This window comes from Oncorhynchus keta, chromosome 23 (assembly GCF_023373465.1).
Source record: "Oncorhynchus keta strain PuntledgeMale-10-30-2019 chromosome 23, Oket_V2, whole genome shotgun sequence".
Lineage (NCBI taxonomy): Eukaryota > Metazoa > Chordata > Actinopteri > Salmoniformes > Salmonidae > Oncorhynchus > Oncorhynchus keta.
In genome coordinates this window covers 39,688,515-39,707,863 of record NC_068443.1, presented here as the reverse complement: position 1 = coordinate 39,707,863, position 19,349 = coordinate 39,688,515, and the positions used below count along the sequence as shown (strand labels likewise).

Here is a 19,349-nt window from a genome sequence, read left to right as displayed (position 1 = left end):
TGTTGTTGTCTGTTCACACTGCTATGTTTATCTTGGCCAGGTCGCAGTTGTAAATTAGAACTTGTTCTCAACTAGCCTACCTGGTTAAATAAAGGTGAAATAAAAAATAAATATTTAGGCAGCCTTTTCCCACCTGTTGTTTGTGGGATCTTGATTTTGTATCGTTGCTTTTTAGCCCTACAAAGCTGTATGTTTCGTTTGTTACTCTTTCTTGTTTTGTGCCGGTTATCATAAATAAAAATGATTAACCTACCCCACGCTGCATCTTGGTCCGACCATCCTTCCAACAACGATCGTTACTATCTACTTCAGTGCAATTGCTGAACTTATGTCGATATCCTAAACAAAGTGTTTTGTTAACTTTCAAGCGTAACAGTTCCGTGTACAATAAATCATCCTTTATATTTGAAGCTTTGGCTGTGTTTGCTTCAGGATGTACGGTATGTAATAAAGCAATTGTACATGAGAGGGCTTGTTAAACAACTTTTTTTAGCATGTCTGTGAAGTGGTCATGGGTAGAGTACATGGAGGAGCAGAGTACCGTAGATCGGCACAACCTCGAGTGTACAATTGCTTTTCTACAAGAGGTTACCAATGAAATAAAATACGTTATTTTGATGTATTCATAGGCTACTCATTTTGTCCCTCGATGAAAATATAGGCCTAGTCCAGACATCTATTGCAAAACAATTGTGGGAATTCACAGGGCAGGTAAATGGGATTGAAGGGGCACCGGCAGCAGTTCAAGGTCTGGTCCCTGATAAGTAAACAGACACCACCACCGTGATGTTTCCCACTAGTAGCAGTGTCTGATCATAGTGAAACCAGCTGGCTCCACTTCGCTGTTATTCACCCGATCATACAGCCAGCTCTTAGTGATTGCCAGGATGTAGGTGTCCCGGTAGTCATGCAGGTAGCACAGGTTAGCCGTCAGCTCGTCCACTTTCCCCTTCAAGGATTGGGCATTGATTGGCAGAGTAGTCGGCAAGGGAAGTTTCTTCCTCATTGCTTTCAATCACCACTGCATCCCACCGCATTTCCCTTGTTTGCATTGTCAAAGCTGCGTCTATGTGTGCTTGCAAATATACTTAACATTTCCACAACTGAATTGCTATGATTAAACACTGACGATCGAGTGCAGTTGATAAAACATCACATGAAAACAATAAAAAGACGCCAAACCCCAACACAAGCTGCGGGTTAGTTACCACTTTATTACTATACTAAATAAGCAATGCTATTATTATTAGAATATGTAATATGCATAAATATTCAAGGACTTTTTTTGTTGCAGTGTACAAACTTAACATGAACAGGAATTACATTTACTCTAACCGGTGGTCCGAAAGAACTACCTGAAAGCCACACTTCAAATAAGCCACGGCTTCAATGTTCTGATGGGCTACCACCTCTACAGTACGTTATTAAAAAGGGGAAAAATGGAACCCGTTCCATCACAAAAAGGTTCCGGTTTGAAAAGGTACACGGGGGTTCCTTAAGGAACCTTTTTGAACTGGAAAGGTTACAACAGTGTGGAAATGTATATAGCGTCAAAATATGGCTAAAAGTATAATTTAGATATCAATGATGCATCCATAGCTCTGTCTATTCATTTGAGAGTGGTTACATTTATCCAGGCCCATCCCTCAACTTTTTACCAAAACAGAACTGGGGTGAGCGCTTTGTTATGGTTTCAATTAAGGATTCTAGCTTTAACGACATACTGTAACTATGTCAGTCTGAATTACATATTTTATGTCAGTCTGAATGACAGTGTTATGAAGGCAAGTATATTTCCTGTGTCATTAACCACACCAACCAAGCTACTGTCTGAATACCCCCGTATGGAGGTCATGAGTAGTCTCTCTGGTCAGCCATGTATGTTGGACTTGGTACCAGACATGGGTTAAAATAGTATTAGACCGTTTCCAAACACTCAATTGAGCTTGTCTGGTAAAATCTAACTAATGGAATAGTCCCAAAAGTGCAATCCCTGCCACCTGGCAGTCCAGGCAGGCTCTACCACTCTCAGTTAAAGTATTTTCAAAGAAAACCAATGCCATTTGAACCAAAGTTTGTTGGACACCATGTGGTGACCTGTGGTGGTAGTGTATTACCCTGCGTACAGCCTCAGTCAGTGTAAAATGAACTGTTACTTTGATGGGACTTTAACAATGATGGGATAATAATCATATTGTAACGTCTTTATAATGGGGTGTTCTTTCGGACATACTCTAACCACACAGTTCCTGAGAAACATGGCTGATGGCTGAGGACAAGGTGATCACGCACAAAAACGATTAAAACCGTTTCACATCCGTACCCTTCAAGACCCGGAGTGAGGGTAGCACTTTATTTTACAGTACAGAAAAGAACAAGGTATTGTTATGGTGATTTCACATTAATAACATATGCATGGCTGTCACGCCCTGACCATAGAGAGCCCTTGTTTCTCTATGGTGTAGTAGGTCAGGGCGTGACTAGGGGCTATTCTAGTTTAATATTTCTATGTTGTGTTATAGTTACTTTTTTTCTATGTTGGTGTCTTGTATGATTCCCAGTTAGAGGCAGCTGGTAATCGTTGTCTCTAATTGGGGATCATATTTAAGTAGCTATTTTTCCCACCTGTGTTTGTGGGATATTGTTTTGTGTTTGTGCATGTGCACCACGTAGTCACATTTCGTTGTTCGTTTATTGATTAAAAAAAATTATAATAATCCCCCCATTAAAACAAGCACTACTAAGCACCATTCAATACCAGGTAGTTACAAAGTGTGGTGAATCTTGAAGAAAATACCATTCTTGAATTCTTGAAGCAAATAAACCTCTATTAAATAATAGTGGAAACAGTACCATAAAATAAAGTGCTACTGACCACTGATCTACACTACCTGTCAGTCAATCTCCTTAGCCCCTCCTCCCGATGGTAATTTACCCAACTCTTGTTCCGGCCCCTGGCAATGTTCAATAGGGTTTCCTGCAGACGCGGCAGCGACTGATGACATTCTCTAGAAGACGTCCCTTCACAGTCTGGGGCACAGGCTTACTGCAGGGGAGGAGATCAAAGAAGAGGAGTTTAGTGTGGTGTATAGGTAAGGCCAGACAGAATCTGTAGAAGCAGAATTACCTAAACTACCCTAAAAGTATTAGAATGATACTAAACACTGTCACAAAACATAAATAACTAATTGATAAAAAGACAATGCTGTACAGGCATTGAAAATAAAACATCCCTGTATGTGGCCATAAATATTGATAATTCAAATCAAGCTTTATTTATACAGCAACACAATCTGCTTCCTGCTTCACAGGAAAAAACGAATGAAAACAATGAAAATAAAAACAGAAATATTTACTACACAACAAACATAAGAGGATAAAAAACAAAAGAATAACAATAAAAACTGAACGACTAAAAAGCACTCTACTGAAAAGCATAGCTAAAAAAAAATTGGTGGCTAAACGCTAATCACCGTTCGCGGTGAATAAAGTAACGCTCGCTACATCTCCTATGCATTTTTTTTTTACTACACCGCTGATCGTATTGTATAGACACTGAATCGATCTCTGAGGTGATGATTCTAACCTGAACATGCGATTCGGGTCGATCGAGGCCAGCCAGTAGCTGTAGGAATCTGGGAAGTAGTTGCAGGTTCCCCGGCCATGGCACTCGATGAAGGGGACCTGGCGGAAGTGTTCCAGGCACGAGCCTGGGGAGACGAGCGGCTGCCCCGACCCCTCAGCACCCGCACCCGTTTGCTGGGAGGAAGAGAGATGAGGAGCAATGGGGTATGGAAAGGAGGAGAGGAGTATAGAAAACAAGCAGAGATGAGGAGAAGGGACAGAGGAAAGAGATGACACGGTGAAGGGCAGGATGGGGCAGAAGAAGTGAGGAGGAGAGAAGTATAGAGAAGGAAGAGTGAGCTACATTGAGTTTTGAATTGTCACAATGGAGTGCGCAACATTATGCTCCTACTATGATGTTTAATTTGCAGCATTATCATTCGTATCATTATCATTCAACCACAAATCCAGATGTGCAAAGCTGATACCCAAGACAACTCAAAGCTGTAATCGCCGTCAGGTGCTTCTACAAAGTATTGACTCAGGGGTGTGAATATTTCTGCGAATGTATATTGATGTATTTCATTTTCAATAAATGTGCAAACATTAAAAAAAAATATGATTTCCCTTTGTCATTATGGGTGAGTGTTATGGGTGAGTGTGTAGATGGGTGAGAGAAAAATAATGATTGAATCTGTTTTGAATTCAGGCTGTAGCACAACAAAAATGTTGAACACGTCAAGTGGTGTGGAGACTTTCTGAAGGCACTGCAGGTACAGATATTAAACAGTATATCGATATAATATACAGAGCAGGTCGTTACCATGACAAAGGAGTATCCAGGCCAGAGGGATTCCCAGCCACGAGGACAGTCTGGGGTCTGGGTGGTCTGGCTGTGGATGGCGATGGCATTGGAGCTGCCCTCACACACTGAACACCTAAATCACACACCACCAACAAGTGTAGCGTAGTGTCACTTCTGTGCAACACGTTAAAATGTGTTCCAAAATAAAGAGTGCAAACTGTAGAGACCCTGTATTTTATTAGCCTGCAAGTATGTGTGTGTGTGTGTAAGCGTGCATGTGTGACTGCGCACGTGTGACTGCTTGCGTGCATGCATGTGTGTGTCTGTCCCTCCTCCCAGGGCTGTGTACCTGCTGATGTAGCTCCCTATCTCATCTCCTCTGATTAGGTCCATGCTGCGCGGCATGGGCTTCTCCGTCGACAGCCAATAGGAGTAGTCGTTGCGGGCGGCGTAGCGACAGGTGTTGTCCGTGTCACAGAACAAGAAGGGCATGGTGGAGAAACGTGGTAAGCAGCTGCCCAAGGAGCCTGGGGGCAGTGGTGAGGTCATCAAAGAGAGATAATGTCAAATTAACAGGAAAAGTAAGAGTGCCGAGTTAACAATTTTAGAAACTAAAATTTGCTCAATCCCAAATCGAACTGTACCCTCTAGATCTGAGATGATTGGATGCGCTAGGTATTAACCAATATGGTATTAACCCCACACTGCCTTTTGATATGCTTTGTAAGAATTTCACCATATTGCTAACTTACACATATTCATGGGTTGCATGTATCACAATATTGTTTTGAGCTTTCATTTTGGACTGATGCCCGACTGAGCAATCTACTCAATGCATCGTCTATGAGCGCTAATGAAGATCTCATCAAAATCTTTGCTTGTAAATACAAAGACATTCAAAAGGAGGCAAAAAAATTAGTAGGAAAACCTTTTGTCATCCCTAGCATCGCTAGCTTTTTTTTTTACAAACTTTGCTAGCTAATGACAACATTGTCATCCGTCTAAAGTAAATTTAATAACATGATAATGCTGCTTCCTACTAAATATTTGACTACTTTAGCAATGCCATTGTATTTACAGGCACTTTAGTGTAATTTAGACACTGCGCCCAGAATGACTGGGCTTATCATGACTTTAGAGCACCACTGTCGTGCCGCTGGTAGAGGCCAGAACGTTCAGACCAATGGCATGACGCGCCCGAGTGACGGAGGTGCAACCTATGAATACAACCGCTCTGCGTTTGGTGAGTTTTTTGTTGTTGTGTGTGTGTGTGTGTGTGTGTGTGTGTGTGTGTGTGTGTGTGTGTGTGTGTGTGTGTGTGTGTGTGTGTGTGTGTGTGTGTGTGTGTGCCTCATTAGTATTAATGTGTGTCTCCATGCTGTTTACCTAGGTCTTGTCCGTGGGCTCTCTCATTGCCATTGATGAAGAGCAGAGAGTATCCAGAGTAGATGAGGGTGGTACCTCTGGGGCAGTCAGGCACTCTGATCGTCTGGCTGTGTCGGGCAAGCAGGAAACTGTCAGCCAGGCCTGCCGTGCTGGAGCCCCACGGGCCACGAGAACCCTTCTGTCCCGGAGACCCCTGGTAGCCCACCGGCCCTGCCAGAGCAAAAACACTTAGATAAAATACATGTTTTCCAACTGTTCGCCTCATGTTCAACAGGATCAGTGCCACACACATTTATATAAATACCTGTCCGTCCCGGTGATCCCTTGTCCCCCTTGCGTCCAGGGAACCCAGGCAGGCCTGGAGGGCTGTGTCCATGCTGACCCTTCGGGCCCGTGGGGCCTGGCAGTGAGAGGGAAAACTTGATTTTGGCAAGCAACTTAGTTAGCCAAAGCTAAAGTAGGAGCTATTGTGCTAATGTTAGCATGCCGGTCACCACAGGCTAAGACATGGCATAGGTTGAATTCACTCCTTCCCCATAGACTATTTCATTAGTAAGAAAGAATATGACATTTGGTTGAAGTGAACCACGGTTGGGCTGACCATGTGGCTTGTAGTTGCAGATGATAAAAGGATAGTGAACCTGAAAATCCTGGCTGTCCTGGCAGCCCACTTGGACCTGGAAGTCCTTGTTTCCCGGGGTGACCAAGTGAGCCTGGATCCCCTTGATAGAATCTCACTTGTCCAGACACGTCAAGCCCTGGACGACCTGTAGATGTGCATGAGAAAAAAAACAACCTTCGATTTGTTTTGACTAACCACTTGAGAATAAATTCTGCTCAAGATTCCGCTTAGAGTTAGGATGCATTGACGAATTGAATATTGACCCAATGGTTTTCAGTGTTAAATGTACAGATTTCAGTGTTAAATCTTGAGCTGTTAGTGTTTAATGTTGAGTGTTAAATATTGACCTGGTGGTCCTGGCCGGCCTTTGGCCCCGTTTGGTCCTTTCGTGCCGGGGTTATAACTATGATCACCCGTCTCACCTAAAACAACACAGTTCATCAAGATACACTGAATCCACAACTGCACCACACACACAGTTGGGTAAGGTTACTTTCGAAATGTAATACTTTACAGTTACAAGCACATGTCCAAAACTGTAATCAGTAACTTAACATTTGGATTACCCAAACACACTAACTTAATCAAATTCCTTTTTGGATTACTTTCCCCTTAAGAGGCATTAGAAGAAGGCCAAAATGATCCATCAAACACATTTGGTGTCATCATAGTGGTATCAGACTTGTGGTCAAAATATCTCAATTGAAACAAACCAAACACATTTCCTACACACACATAACACACTATCTAGCATGTCATAACTAAAAAACCTAGGGATGACATTTTGATGGCTACAACACATGTCACATTAACAGGATGCACAGGAGTTGTTCCAGAGCATGTGACCTTACTAGGGACAACTCTTTGCCCTAGAACTAGAACCCAGAGTTCTTCATGGTCAGGATAAACTCCTGGCCACACTCAATACTATGGTGTAATGACAGATTTGTTTTTTTGTTAAAAAAAATTACAATGGAGAGGATTGTTGTCGATGTAATTAGATTACCGGGGAATCCTGGGGGTCCAGGGTGACCTGGGTCACCTATTGGTCCTGGAGGTCCAGGGATGGCTCTTGGTCCCTAGGGCGTAGAAAGCAATTCAAGCAATAATTCAAGACTTCAAATTATAAATATAATTACTTATAACACCTATATTTTCCAGCGTTCAAGGGATATCCCAAAACGTAAACAACATTTAGTTGGTCTTGTACTCTTCAATGGAGTGACTCACCCATGGCCCTGGAAGCCCTGGGTCCCCTCTGGGCCCGTCGAAGCCTCGGCCCCCTGGAGAGCCCGTGTCTCCCCTGTCCCCTTTATATCCATAACCTCCAGACCCTGGCTGTCCCCGTGGACCCCGTCGCCCTGCAGACAGAAAGACCCTAAATGTGTCATAATTTCAGTCAGAGGCATGTTTTGGTAGAGCAGCATTCAGGGCCGGTGGGAATAAGGGAGAGGTTGAGTTAGAGTCAGAGATAGAGTTTGACTTACCAAGCCATAACTATTTTGTTTTGGTTAGTCAGGAGGAATAAGAGTTTTAAGAGGTTGAATGAGTGAGTTAAAACTAACTAATGGTGTTAGTGAATCAGGGACAGTTGTTCATAGTGAGTTTGAACCTAGTAATTGACTAAGAAGCACTTCATTCTCTGTACTGGCCTACAGAGTCAAGGATTAGAGATGGAATTTGATTCAAGGGTAGAGTTTGTGTCAGCACAACTGACACAGTTTCAATTAGATTCAGGTATAGAGCTAATCAGTGACAGAGTTGGTGTTCAAAGCCACAAAGAACAGTGCGTCCTCACCAGGGCTTCCAGGTCTGCCATGAGGACCAGTGTCTCCTTTCATCCCTTTGAGACAAACGGCTCGGTGCCCTGGCTCACCACGAGGACCTTGGGGTCCTTCAATGCCTTGGTCTCCAGTAAACCCTGGGGGCCCCAAAACAGTGGGCCCAGGAAAACCCACATCTCCCTTTGGACCTATAGGGAAACAGAAAACAAACCATTTTAGCCAATTGCATCAATTTTAGCCATGAACGGAGCCGATAATAACTTAAATCAAGTTTATTACAGAACCAATTCTAATTAATAACACCAATAACAAATCCAATGTTGAGCCAGTGGTACATGTCTGAAGGTATAGGAATGATGTCATCAGTCTGAGACTCACCTGGCTGTCCATTCTCTCCACGTAGGCCAGGAGTCGACCCCACAATCACTAGAGAGAGCACAGAAGATATATTATATCCACAAAATGTCAAATTATTACATGTGCATGGGGCAAGAAGTGTAGATATAAACACAACGCAAGTAGAAGTCAAGGAGTCTGTCTTACATGTCTCTCCCTTCTGACCAGCAGGTCCAGGAATGCCATCGCGACCCTGGTTACCTTTAGGACCACAGAGACCAGGAGGGCCAGGTAACCCTGGTTGTCCTATGAAAGAGGATATGGTCAGACACCTCAAAAACATATACACACAAGTCATAGAGACATAAAAACATACACATACTGTATTTTCATTGATATACAGTATTTCCTGAATAAACCTCAGTGATGTTCTGACCTGGAGCTCCATATGACGGAGTGGGTCCTGGGGGGCCTGGAGGACCATCGATACCTGGTGGCCCTGCAGGACCTAGGGGTCCTAGATCACAGAAAGAAAGATGGAAAGAAAGAAAACAATATCCTCATAATCATCTATCATAACTAGTTCACAACTAGTTAACTAAATCATTACTAGTATTTCAGTGGTAGTAACCATGATGTCCATCATGTCCTGGGTCTCCTTTAGCTCCAGTGGGCCCTTGGGAGCCTGGATGACCTGCGCAACCAGGAGAGCCTCTCTCTCCCTTGGAACCATGGCTGTTACACAAGCCTGGCTCGCCCTAAAGAGAAGGCGGAGGGAAGGGAGAGAGAAAGACAAAAAGAGACAGAGAGAGAGAAGGATGTTATCAGAGCCAGGTAACAGTCACCTTGGTTTTTAAATGGTATCTGTAGTTTTACAGTGTTGTGTTGCACTGGCAGTGATTTAAATTGCTGGTAATAGACTGTGGTTCTGTTTGTTGAACACACCTTTTGTCCAGGTGGTCCTATGCTGCCTGGTTGAGCATAACTGGGCTCTCCTTTAGTTCCTTTAGGCCCGTATGGACCGGGTCTACCGTCTTGTCCCAGGCCTCCATGGTAACCCAGAACTCCCTTTATTCCATGGGGACCTAAGAGATTACATCAACACAACTCAATAAGAACAGTAAGAACATAATCAATTGGCCTTTAATTCATTTGAACCATTTTCAGTATGATATCATAAGCTGGTATGCGATGCAGTATGCCAAGCATACAAGAATACTTTTTGTTGTGATTGTGTGTGTGAGGGAGTGTTTGTGTGCGTGCACATCTGTGAGTGTGTGTGTCACTGTGTGCCTGTGTGTTAGTTACCCGGTAAACCCATGCTCCCAATATCTCCCCTGGGTCCAGATTGGCCTGGTCCTCCTACTGAATATAGGTCATCGGCTCCACGATCACCTGGGGGACCTAACATACACACGTCATTAGTGTCCTTGTTATACATTTTAAAATGTAACTCTAGAAATCTGACATACTCTTGCTATAAAGCATACTAAAACAGTTACTGCTATTACTGCTCCTGCTGAAGTCACTACCAATTGAATGACTACTGCAGTCATTACCACTTCCACTGCACATGTTGTTTAACCCCACTGACATTTATTAAACAAGTAAAAAAATATTCCAAGACAAGCAAGCACACACATTTTATTTAGAGAATGTCCTTTTCTATTTTTTTTGCGGGTCAAGTGCACATTGCACAGTCATCCTTCTATTTGTTTTGCATGTCCATGATTCTTAGGATGAGCTGCATTTGGTTACAATGACGACACAGGTGTGTGGTGTCTCTGGGTTTGTTCAGCCCATCATCCACCTCCACAGGGTTGGAAAGCTGCCCTGTATCAGTGGTTCCTAATAGCCCATGGGTGGTAGGGCTTCTGCAGGGCATTGAGGAATGCTTTGCTAGAAAGCATAAAAAGTGCACCATCTGCATAATCGCCTTATCAGATTGGAATAGGATTTATTATGAATTTGCTATCATCAATATGTTTTACCACTGGTATCGGCAGTGTGATTTATTTGTCTTAAGTCATTCTTAAGATTATTAAGCTCATTTTAAATTATTATTAAAAAAAAATAATGTAACCCTGAAATGTATCCGGTTAAACTCGGTTCATGTACTTTAGGGTTCCGGTGTGTTCATTAGCATTAGTTCAGCTATTATAGTATAGCTGAACTCTGTGTGAACTCTTTTGTTGATGGTTCTGTCTTCTGAAAATCAGGTTCCGGACAATTACCACTCCCACTTTATCCTTGATCGATAGTGACTACCTTGATTGATAGCGTGCCGCTTCTTGTGCTGAGTCTACATACAGGAGGTCGAGTGTATGTCTGTAACGCTGAACTTTGCTTTACCTCTGGGCACCGCTGTACTATTGATTATGTTATATATATTTTTAATTTAGTGCTTTTTTTATTACATTGTGTGAACAGCGTGTGCAATGTCAATCTTGCCCACCTGCCATCTTGTTTGCCAAAGAGGATCACAATGGAAATAAGCCTTCAGACTTTTTTTTAGCTAACATTGTGCTAACATTGTGTTAGCTAATCCAAGTTTATCATTTTAAAAGGCTAATTGGTCATTAGAAAACCCTTTGCAATTATGTTAGCACAGCTGAAAACTGTTGTCTGATTAAAGAAGCAATACAACTGGCCTTCTTTAGACTAGTTGAGTATCTGGAGCATCAGCATTTGTGGGTTCGAGTACAGGCTCAAAATGTCTAGAAATAAATCACTTCTGAAACTCGTCAGTCTATTCTTGTTCTGAGAAATGAAGACTATTCCATGTGAGAAATTGCTAAGAAACGGAAGATCTCGTACAATACAGTGTACTACTCTCTTCAAAGAACAGCACAAACGGGCTCTAACCAGAATAAAAAGACTTCTTCCTCAACTGGCAGCTTCATTAAATAGCACCTGTAAAACACCAGTCTCAATGTCAACAGTGAAAAGGCAACTCTGGGATGCTGGCCTTCTAGGCAGAGTTGCAAAGAAAAGCCAATTCTCAGACTGGTGAATGAAAAGAAAATATAAAGAAGGGCAAAATAACACAGACACTGAACAGAGGAACTCTGCCTAGAAGGCCAGCATCCCGGAGTTGCCTCTTCACTGTTGACATTGAGACTGATGTTTTGCAGGTACTATTTAATGAAGCTGCCAGTTGAGGACTTGCGAGGCGTCTGTTTCTCAAACTAGACACACTAATGTACTTGTCTTATTGTCCCTCTCCTCTTTCTATTCTGGTTAGGGCCAGTTTGTGCTGTTCTGTGAAGGGAGTAGTACACAGTGTTGCACGAGATCCTCAGTTTCTTGGCAATTTCTCGCATGGAATAGCCTTCATTTCGCAGAACAAGAATAGACTAACAAGTTTTTTAAAATTTTACCTTTATGTAACTAGGCAAATCTGTTAAGAACAAATTCTTATTTTCAATGACGGCCTAGGAACAGTGGGTTAACTGCCTTGTTCAGGGGCAGAACGACAGATTATTACCTTGTCAGCTCGGGGATTCGATCTTGCAACCTTTCTGTTACTAGTCCAACGCTCTCACCACTAGGCTACCTGCCAAAAACTTTCAGAAGGAAGTTTTTTGTTTCTGGCCATTTGGAGCCTGTAATCGAACCCACAAATGCTGATGCTCCAGATACTCAACTAGTCTAAAGAAGGCCAGTTTTATTGCTTCTTTAAATCAGCACAACAGTTTTCAGCTGTGCTAACATGATTGCAAATGGGTTTTCTAATGATCAATTATTCTTTTAAAATTATAAACTTGGATTAGCTAACACAACGTGCCATTGGAACACAGGAGTGATGGTTGCTGATAATGGGTCTCTGTACGCCTATGTAGATATTCCATATTAACAATGTCTACACTGTATTTCTGATCAATTTGATGTTATTTAATGGACAAAAAATATTGTTTTTCTTTCAAAAACAAGGACATTTCTAAGTGACCCCAAACTTTTGAATGGTAGTGTATATATAGGTATGGTTTTTAGGCAAAATAACCCAATCAAAACAGTCACCACCACAAAGCAGGAAATGTCCTTTTTGCACGTGCGCACACACACACACCTATAGGCCCATGTTTTCCTGGGTCACCATCCCTCCCATCAATGCCTTTTGGTCCAGGATATCCAGGGTCTCCTCTTGCACCAGGAAAACCAAGCAGACCTATTGTACAACAGATAATCCACATTAAATTACCATATTACTCACAATATTTGATTACATTGTTTGGTCCGTGATTCAAATGGAACCTGTCATAGTCTTTTTTTTGCACAGTGTCCTTGTGTATTTGCACTCTGACAACTGGAAACATCTGCCCACTGTACCGGTGAGCTGAGTATACCTCAGTATTAGTAGTAGTAGTAGTAGTAGTAGTAGTAGTAGTAGTAGTAGCTTTTTACACAAACTGCGTAAATACTGAATTGTGGGTTTGATTGAATTCATCGCATAGTCTCTATGGTGCTCACCAAGCTTTCCAGGGTCCCCTGGGAGCCCATATAAGTCTGTGATAGGTGCTGGTCCAGAAGGACCTGTGGTTCCTTTGTCCCCCACAGGGCCTGGTACACCTCTATGGCCTTTATCCCCATCACGGCCATCCGACCCTGCCCAAAAACACACAGCATAATAATCCTTATTTATACTGTATATCAGTATCGTCATCATCACCTTTATCGTCATTGTGTTTTACTGTATATATGGTACTTGTGAGTGTGTGTGTCTGTGTGAGCGCATGCCCATGTGTGTAAGGCTTGTCTGTACATATGTGTCACCTCTGGGGCCGGGTTGTCCTCCAGATCCAGGGAATCCATCAGGGCCCGATCCAGATCTTCCATCCAGTCCAGGATCACCTCGAGGACCTGTGGTAGGTAACATACACTGCATCAGCTACGTTAGTAGTAAAAAATCAATTACCTAGGTCCCTGTGAGGCATTAGACTAACTAAATGTAATGACACTGGAACACTCAATGTCTTTGCAGATTACATTTAATCAAAACATTTGTGTGACTGGTAACAGAATTCTATGCGTTTGACACTAGATAATACTTCACAGGAGGGCTGTTTGATTATTTAAAAAAAATGCTTTTTGGTGATTGATATTTATGCCTCTAACTTTGTCCCTCATCATTATTCACAATTAATTAATGATTATCCTTGATCATGGTGGCAACCATATTAATGTAGAAGCACTCAGAAACATACTCTATTCTTATTTACAATAAAAGTGATATACAATAAATGATTTACCATTCATTTCTATTCGCCAACACAACATAATCTGAAACAACCAAAACAAACTACAAATGAATCCAACAAGTTTGAAGAGTCACAAGCTTGATGTAATCATTGCGTGCTAGGAATACCGGACCAAATACTAAACTTTTGACTGCTCTAATACACTATAAGTGAATTTCACACCTTCAAATAGGGGTACTAGATACATAAAATGCTTTCATTTCTAAAAGGTAAAACAGATATATATGAAAATACCCTTAAATGAAAAGGTGACATTCTGTACTGTCGCCTCATACACAGAGCAAAAATCTAAATGCAACACTGTTGGTCCCATGTTTCATGAGCCGAAATAAAAGATCCCAGAAATGTTCCATATGCACAAAAATATTATTTCTCCAATTTTGTTTACATCCCTGTTAGTGGCCACTTCTCCTTTGCCAAGATAATCCACCTGAAAGGTGTGTATTTTTCTAAATTGAACCTTTAACTAGGCAAGAACAAATACTTATTTACAATGACAGCCAACACCAGCCAACCCAGACGACGCTGGGCCAATTGTGCGCCGCCCTATGGGACTCCCAATCACGGCCGGATGTGATACAGCCTGAATTCGAACCAGGGTGTCTGTAGTTACACCTCTAGCACTGAGATGCAGTGCCTTAGACCACTAAACCACTCAGGAGCCCTTGTGCTGGGGACAGTAAGGGGCCACTCTAAAACTAGCAGTTTTGCCACACAACACAATGCCACAGATTTCTCAAGTTTTGAGGGAGCACACAATTGGCATGCTGACTGCAGGAATGTCCGCCAGAGCTGTTACCAGAAAATGCCATGTTCATTTCACTGCCATAAACCGCTTCCAATGTAGTTTTAAAGAATTTGGCCGTACGTCAAACCGGCCTCACATCCGCAGAACACGTGTAACCACGCTAGCTCAGGACCACCTCAGGACTTTCAGTGGGCAAATGCTCACCTTCGACGGCCGCTGGCACACTGGAGAAGTGTGCTCTTCATGGATGAATCCCGGTTTCAACTGTACCGGGCAGATGGCAGACAGCGTGTATGGCATCGTGTGGGTGAGCGGTTGGCTGATGCCAACCTTGTGAACAGATTGCCCCATGGTGGTGGGGTTATGCATGGGCAGGCATAAGCTACGGACAATGAACACAATTGCATTTTATCGATGTCAATTAGAATGCACAGAGATAACGTGATGAGATCCTGAGGGCCATTGTCGTGCCATTCATCTGCCGCCATCACCTCGTGTTTCAGTATGATAATGCACAGCCCCATTTCGCAAGGATCTGTACAAATTTCTTGGAAGCTGAACATTTCCCAGTTCTTCCCTGGCCTGCAGCCTCAACAGACATGTCACCCATTGAGCATGTTTAGGATGCTGTACGACAGCGTGTTCCAGTTCCCACCAACATCCAGCAATTTTACACAGCCATTGAAGAGGATTGGGACAACATTCCACAGGCCACAAATCAGCAGCCTGATAAACCCTATGCAAAGGAGATATGCCGAGCTGTGTGAGGCAAATGGTGATCACACCAGATACTGACTGGTTTTCTGATCCACGCCCCTACCTTTGTGAGCCAACAGATGCATATCTGTATTCCCAGTCATGTGAAATCCATAGACTAGGGCCTAAGGAATTTATTTCAATTGACTGATTTCCATATATGAACTGTAAGTCAGTAAAAATCTTTGAAATTATTGCATGTTGCGTTTATATTTTTGTTCAGTTTATAAAACATTTTATCTCAAAAGTTGGTAAACCCGTTTTTACATTTTCAAAGCAGCATTACTTTCCCATTACTTTCTCAAATTGCAGTGTATGATATACCATTTTGAAGCTCCAAATGTACTTTTATAAAATGTAAAGAACAGTTTTTGTCAAAACATTACAACAAGCCTAGGATCCTGGAACCAGACACATTTGTCCCCTAGGTGCATTTCCTATTAGGCCTATGGGGATGCATCAGACACATACTACAAACAGGGACAGACAATACATAGACAAGAACATTCTTTCATTTGAGACCACTGTAACTTTGCTCATCCATATAATAAGACAGTATAATATAAATGCTCATACATGCTTATAACACATCTTAGCACATTATATCTGTTAGCTTTGAAGTGTTATCAATGTGTTGAATGTGTCCGTTCTGTTAATGTACCTGGTGTGCCTGTTAACCCATCTCTCCCTCTGCCTCCCTTCTGTCCATCTAGTCCCTGCACTCCGGGTCCGGAGACCCCAGGGGGCCCAGGGTCACCAGCCGGGCCTGAACGTCCAAAACCTGGAGCGCCAGGGGCCCCAAGCGCACCCGTCTGTCCATTTAAACCTGGGTGAGGGGAGGGACAGTGGTCGATTAGTGGATGAGAGCCAAACAATGTAATTTGACAACGTATTTATTGTGACGTGGAATCTACATGGAATAGACAGTGGATTTTAAAAAGTAATCAACATAAACTGCTGTTTTGAGGGTGAAATTTCAACCACAGGATTGTCATTATGCTAACCAAATTTAAGCATAGAAAAACCATGAATAAAAAATGTTGAATTTGTACTTTTAAAACAATGTCAGATCTTCAACGTTATTTCCACTATCAAAAAAACAAACAAAAAACTATAGTCTGGGCACCCTTTGGTCTCATATCCAGGTTTTTAATCCAGTCTAGCCCTGCTAAATTATGATATTTGTCAATGACTATTACCAACGTTCTATTGTGAGAATGATTGTTGCGAGATCGCTACTTAAAAACAGATTTACTGTTGCTATTGAAGTCATTCCAAAGGGTAGCTTTAACAGAACAAATTAAATGTAACCATACTTGATCACCCTTTTCATCAATGATGCTATTTAGCTATTATAGCATTTGATGCTATATAGCATTTGCAGTCATCAACAGCTATTGTTTCAATTCAACTACAAATAGACAATACAATAGGACTAGGATGTCAAGCTCTGGTTGATTTTAAATGTAGTGATGTTGAATTTGTCACGCCCTGATCTGTTTCACCCGTCTCGTTATTGTCTCCACCCCCTCCTGGTGTCGGTTGTTTTCCCCAGTGTATTCATCCCTGTGTTTCCTGTCTCTCTGGGCCAGTTCATCTTGCCTGTTTTCAAGTCTACCAGCGTTTTTCCCTTGCTCCTGCTTTCTATTTCTCTTTGCTAGTCCTCCTGGTTTTGACCCTTGCATGTTTTCTGGTCTCTGTGCCCACCTGCCTGACCACTCCGCCTGCCCCCGACCCTGAACCTGACCGCCGACCTGTACCTCTGCCTTCCTCTGGATTACCAACCTCTGCCTGCCTTGACCTGTCTTCTGCTTGTCCCTGTTGGAACATTAAATATTGTTACTTCGACAGTCTGTATCTGGGTCCTACTTTGATTCGTGATAGAATTACGTTTGGTTGTAAATACAACCAGATATCAACATTTGAAGGAGATGTTTCTTCTGCTTGGATAGTTTCATCTGTGCCGCTGATTTAGTCTGGCTTTAATTCCATTTAGTCTACAATGAATAAATGATGTTGGATTACATGTCTCCCTCTCAACCAAAAATCTAAGTTAAAGTATAGGACTAAATACAAAGTGCATTTAAAATGTTATTTGATCCTATTTTTTTAACAGAGTTTTGGTTGAGATGGAAAATCCAACATATCAATTATTAATTTGTAGAGACACTGGAATGAATTAGTCAGTGGCACAGGTGGAACTATCCAAGCAGTAGATAAATCTCAGTTAAATAATCATATTTATTTGCGTTTGTCAACCAAACACAATTCAATATTACTTTTATAGTATAGGGACCAGCCTAAAGTTAAGGCTATCAAACACACTAATGTAACATTAAACCTTAAAATGTGACCATGGATGTGTTACTCATTTTAAGGTCACTAGCTATACATTTCTTCTGATGTAATCATATAAAGTGTGAATGTTCGAAATGGCATGTATAGGTCATCGCAGCACCATGTCGTGGAAATTACCACCAGGGACACTCGATTCAATCTTAAATGAATCATCCTTTATTATCAGCGCGCTGGAGAGGTTCCAACCAACTCAATGCACCATAGTACACGTCAATCAGTGGTCCTTCTGTAGCTCAGTTGGTAGAGCATGGCGCTTGTAACGCCAGGGTAGTGGGTTCGATTCCCGGGACCACCCATACGTAGAATGTATGCACACATGACTGTAAGTCGCTTTGGATAAAAGCGTCTGCTAAATGGCATATATTATTATTTATTATTATTATTATCAATCAGGAGCTCTGCTGGGGCAGTCCCAGCAGTTGTCTTATATACAGCTATACACAGACAAGTTATATTTACAGGATTTAGCATAATTAATTCATCATTACTATTTTGTTTCATAACATGTGACAGACCAATACCTCCCGAGTCTTCTTGTCTCTAAGCTGAGACCTTGACACTGAGATATCTTTTGTTCTTAAAACAAAGGTCTGGGCGTACTGCCAGCTACTGATAGTGAGGATTTGTACAGTCAGTCACTTGCATGATCACAAAAAAAAACGGTTCATAGAAAAGCACATGAATAGGACACAGAAATGAGTTATTAGAAAAGCACAGACATTATTATAAAAAATTCCAGCACAGTGATATCGCAGTTATAGACATTTGGGTAACAATTTTACCAAAAATCTGACATTGTTTCCCCATTGTAATTTGGTGGTGCTTTTAGATGTTTGAAAGCATAGTGATAACACAGTGGAAATTCAACTATCTTGTGGCTGTCTTTTTGAATGGGTGAATATAGATTGTAATCTGATTGATCAATGTCTCAACCAAATATTACCCAATTATCCATGTTGAAATCACATGGTGCACGTGAAAGAGAAGGAAGAGAGAAGACAACCTTGAAGAAGCCACATAAGAAAAATCAAGAATCAAAGAAACTGAGTGAAATGCCTTGAAGAAATATGTACTTTCTGACATGGTGTGAGGACATAAGCAGGCTCCATGGGCTCACCTGGAGGTCCGGGTCTGCCTGCTGGTCCTGGCAGACCAGGTGGTCCGGTTGTGGCTCCTGTACAGTTAGTATGTGCGTAACCAGGTGGTCCTTGGGAACCTACCCCACCTTTACTTCCTACAAACAGACAAGGCCATAACTGCTTTGGGAGTATATGCACCAGTATGTAAATGCATCTGTGTGTATGCTGTTGAGTGTGGATGAATTCGTTCAGAGAGCTTAAGTGAAGTGTGTGATAGAAATGGGGTTAGCAAAATGTGGGTGTGTCCCACGTCTGTATCTGTGTGTGTGTGTCCCATGACCATCCCGTGTCTGAGTCTTGTCTGCCCTGTCCTATCTCTGTGTCCATCTGTGTGTACAGTAAGTACCTTTGGGGCCTGGTGACCCATTGAGGCCTATTGGTCCTGGATTCCCTGGTCGTCCCAGTAGCCCTGGGTCTCCTGGAGGTCCCCGGGCCCCAACACCACCTTGGAAACCATTAGGGCCGACTGGAGCTGGGGCCCCAAACCCAACATCACCCTGAAAGTAGATGGAAGGATGCATAATGGTTAGCGGGATGGATGGAACGACTGAGGGAATTTTGAAGGCTAGATGGATGAAAGGATGGAATGGTGG

At 42.3% G+C, this 19,349-nt stretch overlaps 1 protein-coding gene across 1 annotated transcript in view; it reads right to left on the bottom strand.

Annotated features, from left to right (window-relative positions):
- Nucleotides 1-1,194: 1,194 nt before the first annotated feature.
- Nucleotides 1,195-19,349, bottom strand: part of LOC118401632 (collagen alpha-5(IV) chain-like) — a 62,080-nt gene continuing 43,925 nt past the window's right edge. The window contains exons 30-52 of the mRNA XM_052477202.1: nt 19,103-19,253; nt 18,735-18,851; nt 15,921-16,085; nt 13,271-13,357; nt 12,968-13,102; nt 12,567-12,665; nt 9,806-9,901; nt 9,443-9,582; nt 9,129-9,255; nt 8,934-9,014; nt 8,705-8,803; nt 8,540-8,587; nt 8,176-8,349; nt 7,608-7,738; nt 7,384-7,456; nt 6,725-6,799; nt 6,397-6,522; nt 6,060-6,155; nt 5,756-5,965; nt 4,719-4,896; nt 4,388-4,502; nt 3,587-3,759; nt 1,195-3,046 (exon numbers count right to left, since the gene is read on the bottom strand). Of these exons, the coding sequence (XP_052333162.1) occupies nt 2,965-3,046; nt 3,587-3,759; nt 4,388-4,502; nt 4,719-4,896; nt 5,756-5,965; nt 6,060-6,155; nt 6,397-6,522; nt 6,725-6,799; nt 7,384-7,456; nt 7,608-7,738; nt 8,176-8,349; nt 8,540-8,587; nt 8,705-8,803; nt 8,934-9,014; nt 9,129-9,255; nt 9,443-9,582; nt 9,806-9,901; nt 12,567-12,665; nt 12,968-13,102; nt 13,271-13,357; nt 15,921-16,085; nt 18,735-18,851; nt 19,103-19,253 (2,778 nt within the window). The 3' untranslated portion in view covers nt 1,195-2,964. The remainder of the gene's footprint in view (nt 3,047-3,586; nt 3,760-4,387; nt 4,503-4,718; nt 4,897-5,755; nt 5,966-6,059; nt 6,156-6,396; nt 6,523-6,724; nt 6,800-7,383; nt 7,457-7,607; nt 7,739-8,175; nt 8,350-8,539; nt 8,588-8,704; nt 8,804-8,933; nt 9,015-9,128; nt 9,256-9,442; nt 9,583-9,805; nt 9,902-12,566; nt 12,666-12,967; nt 13,103-13,270; nt 13,358-15,920; nt 16,086-18,734; nt 18,852-19,102; nt 19,254-19,349) is intronic.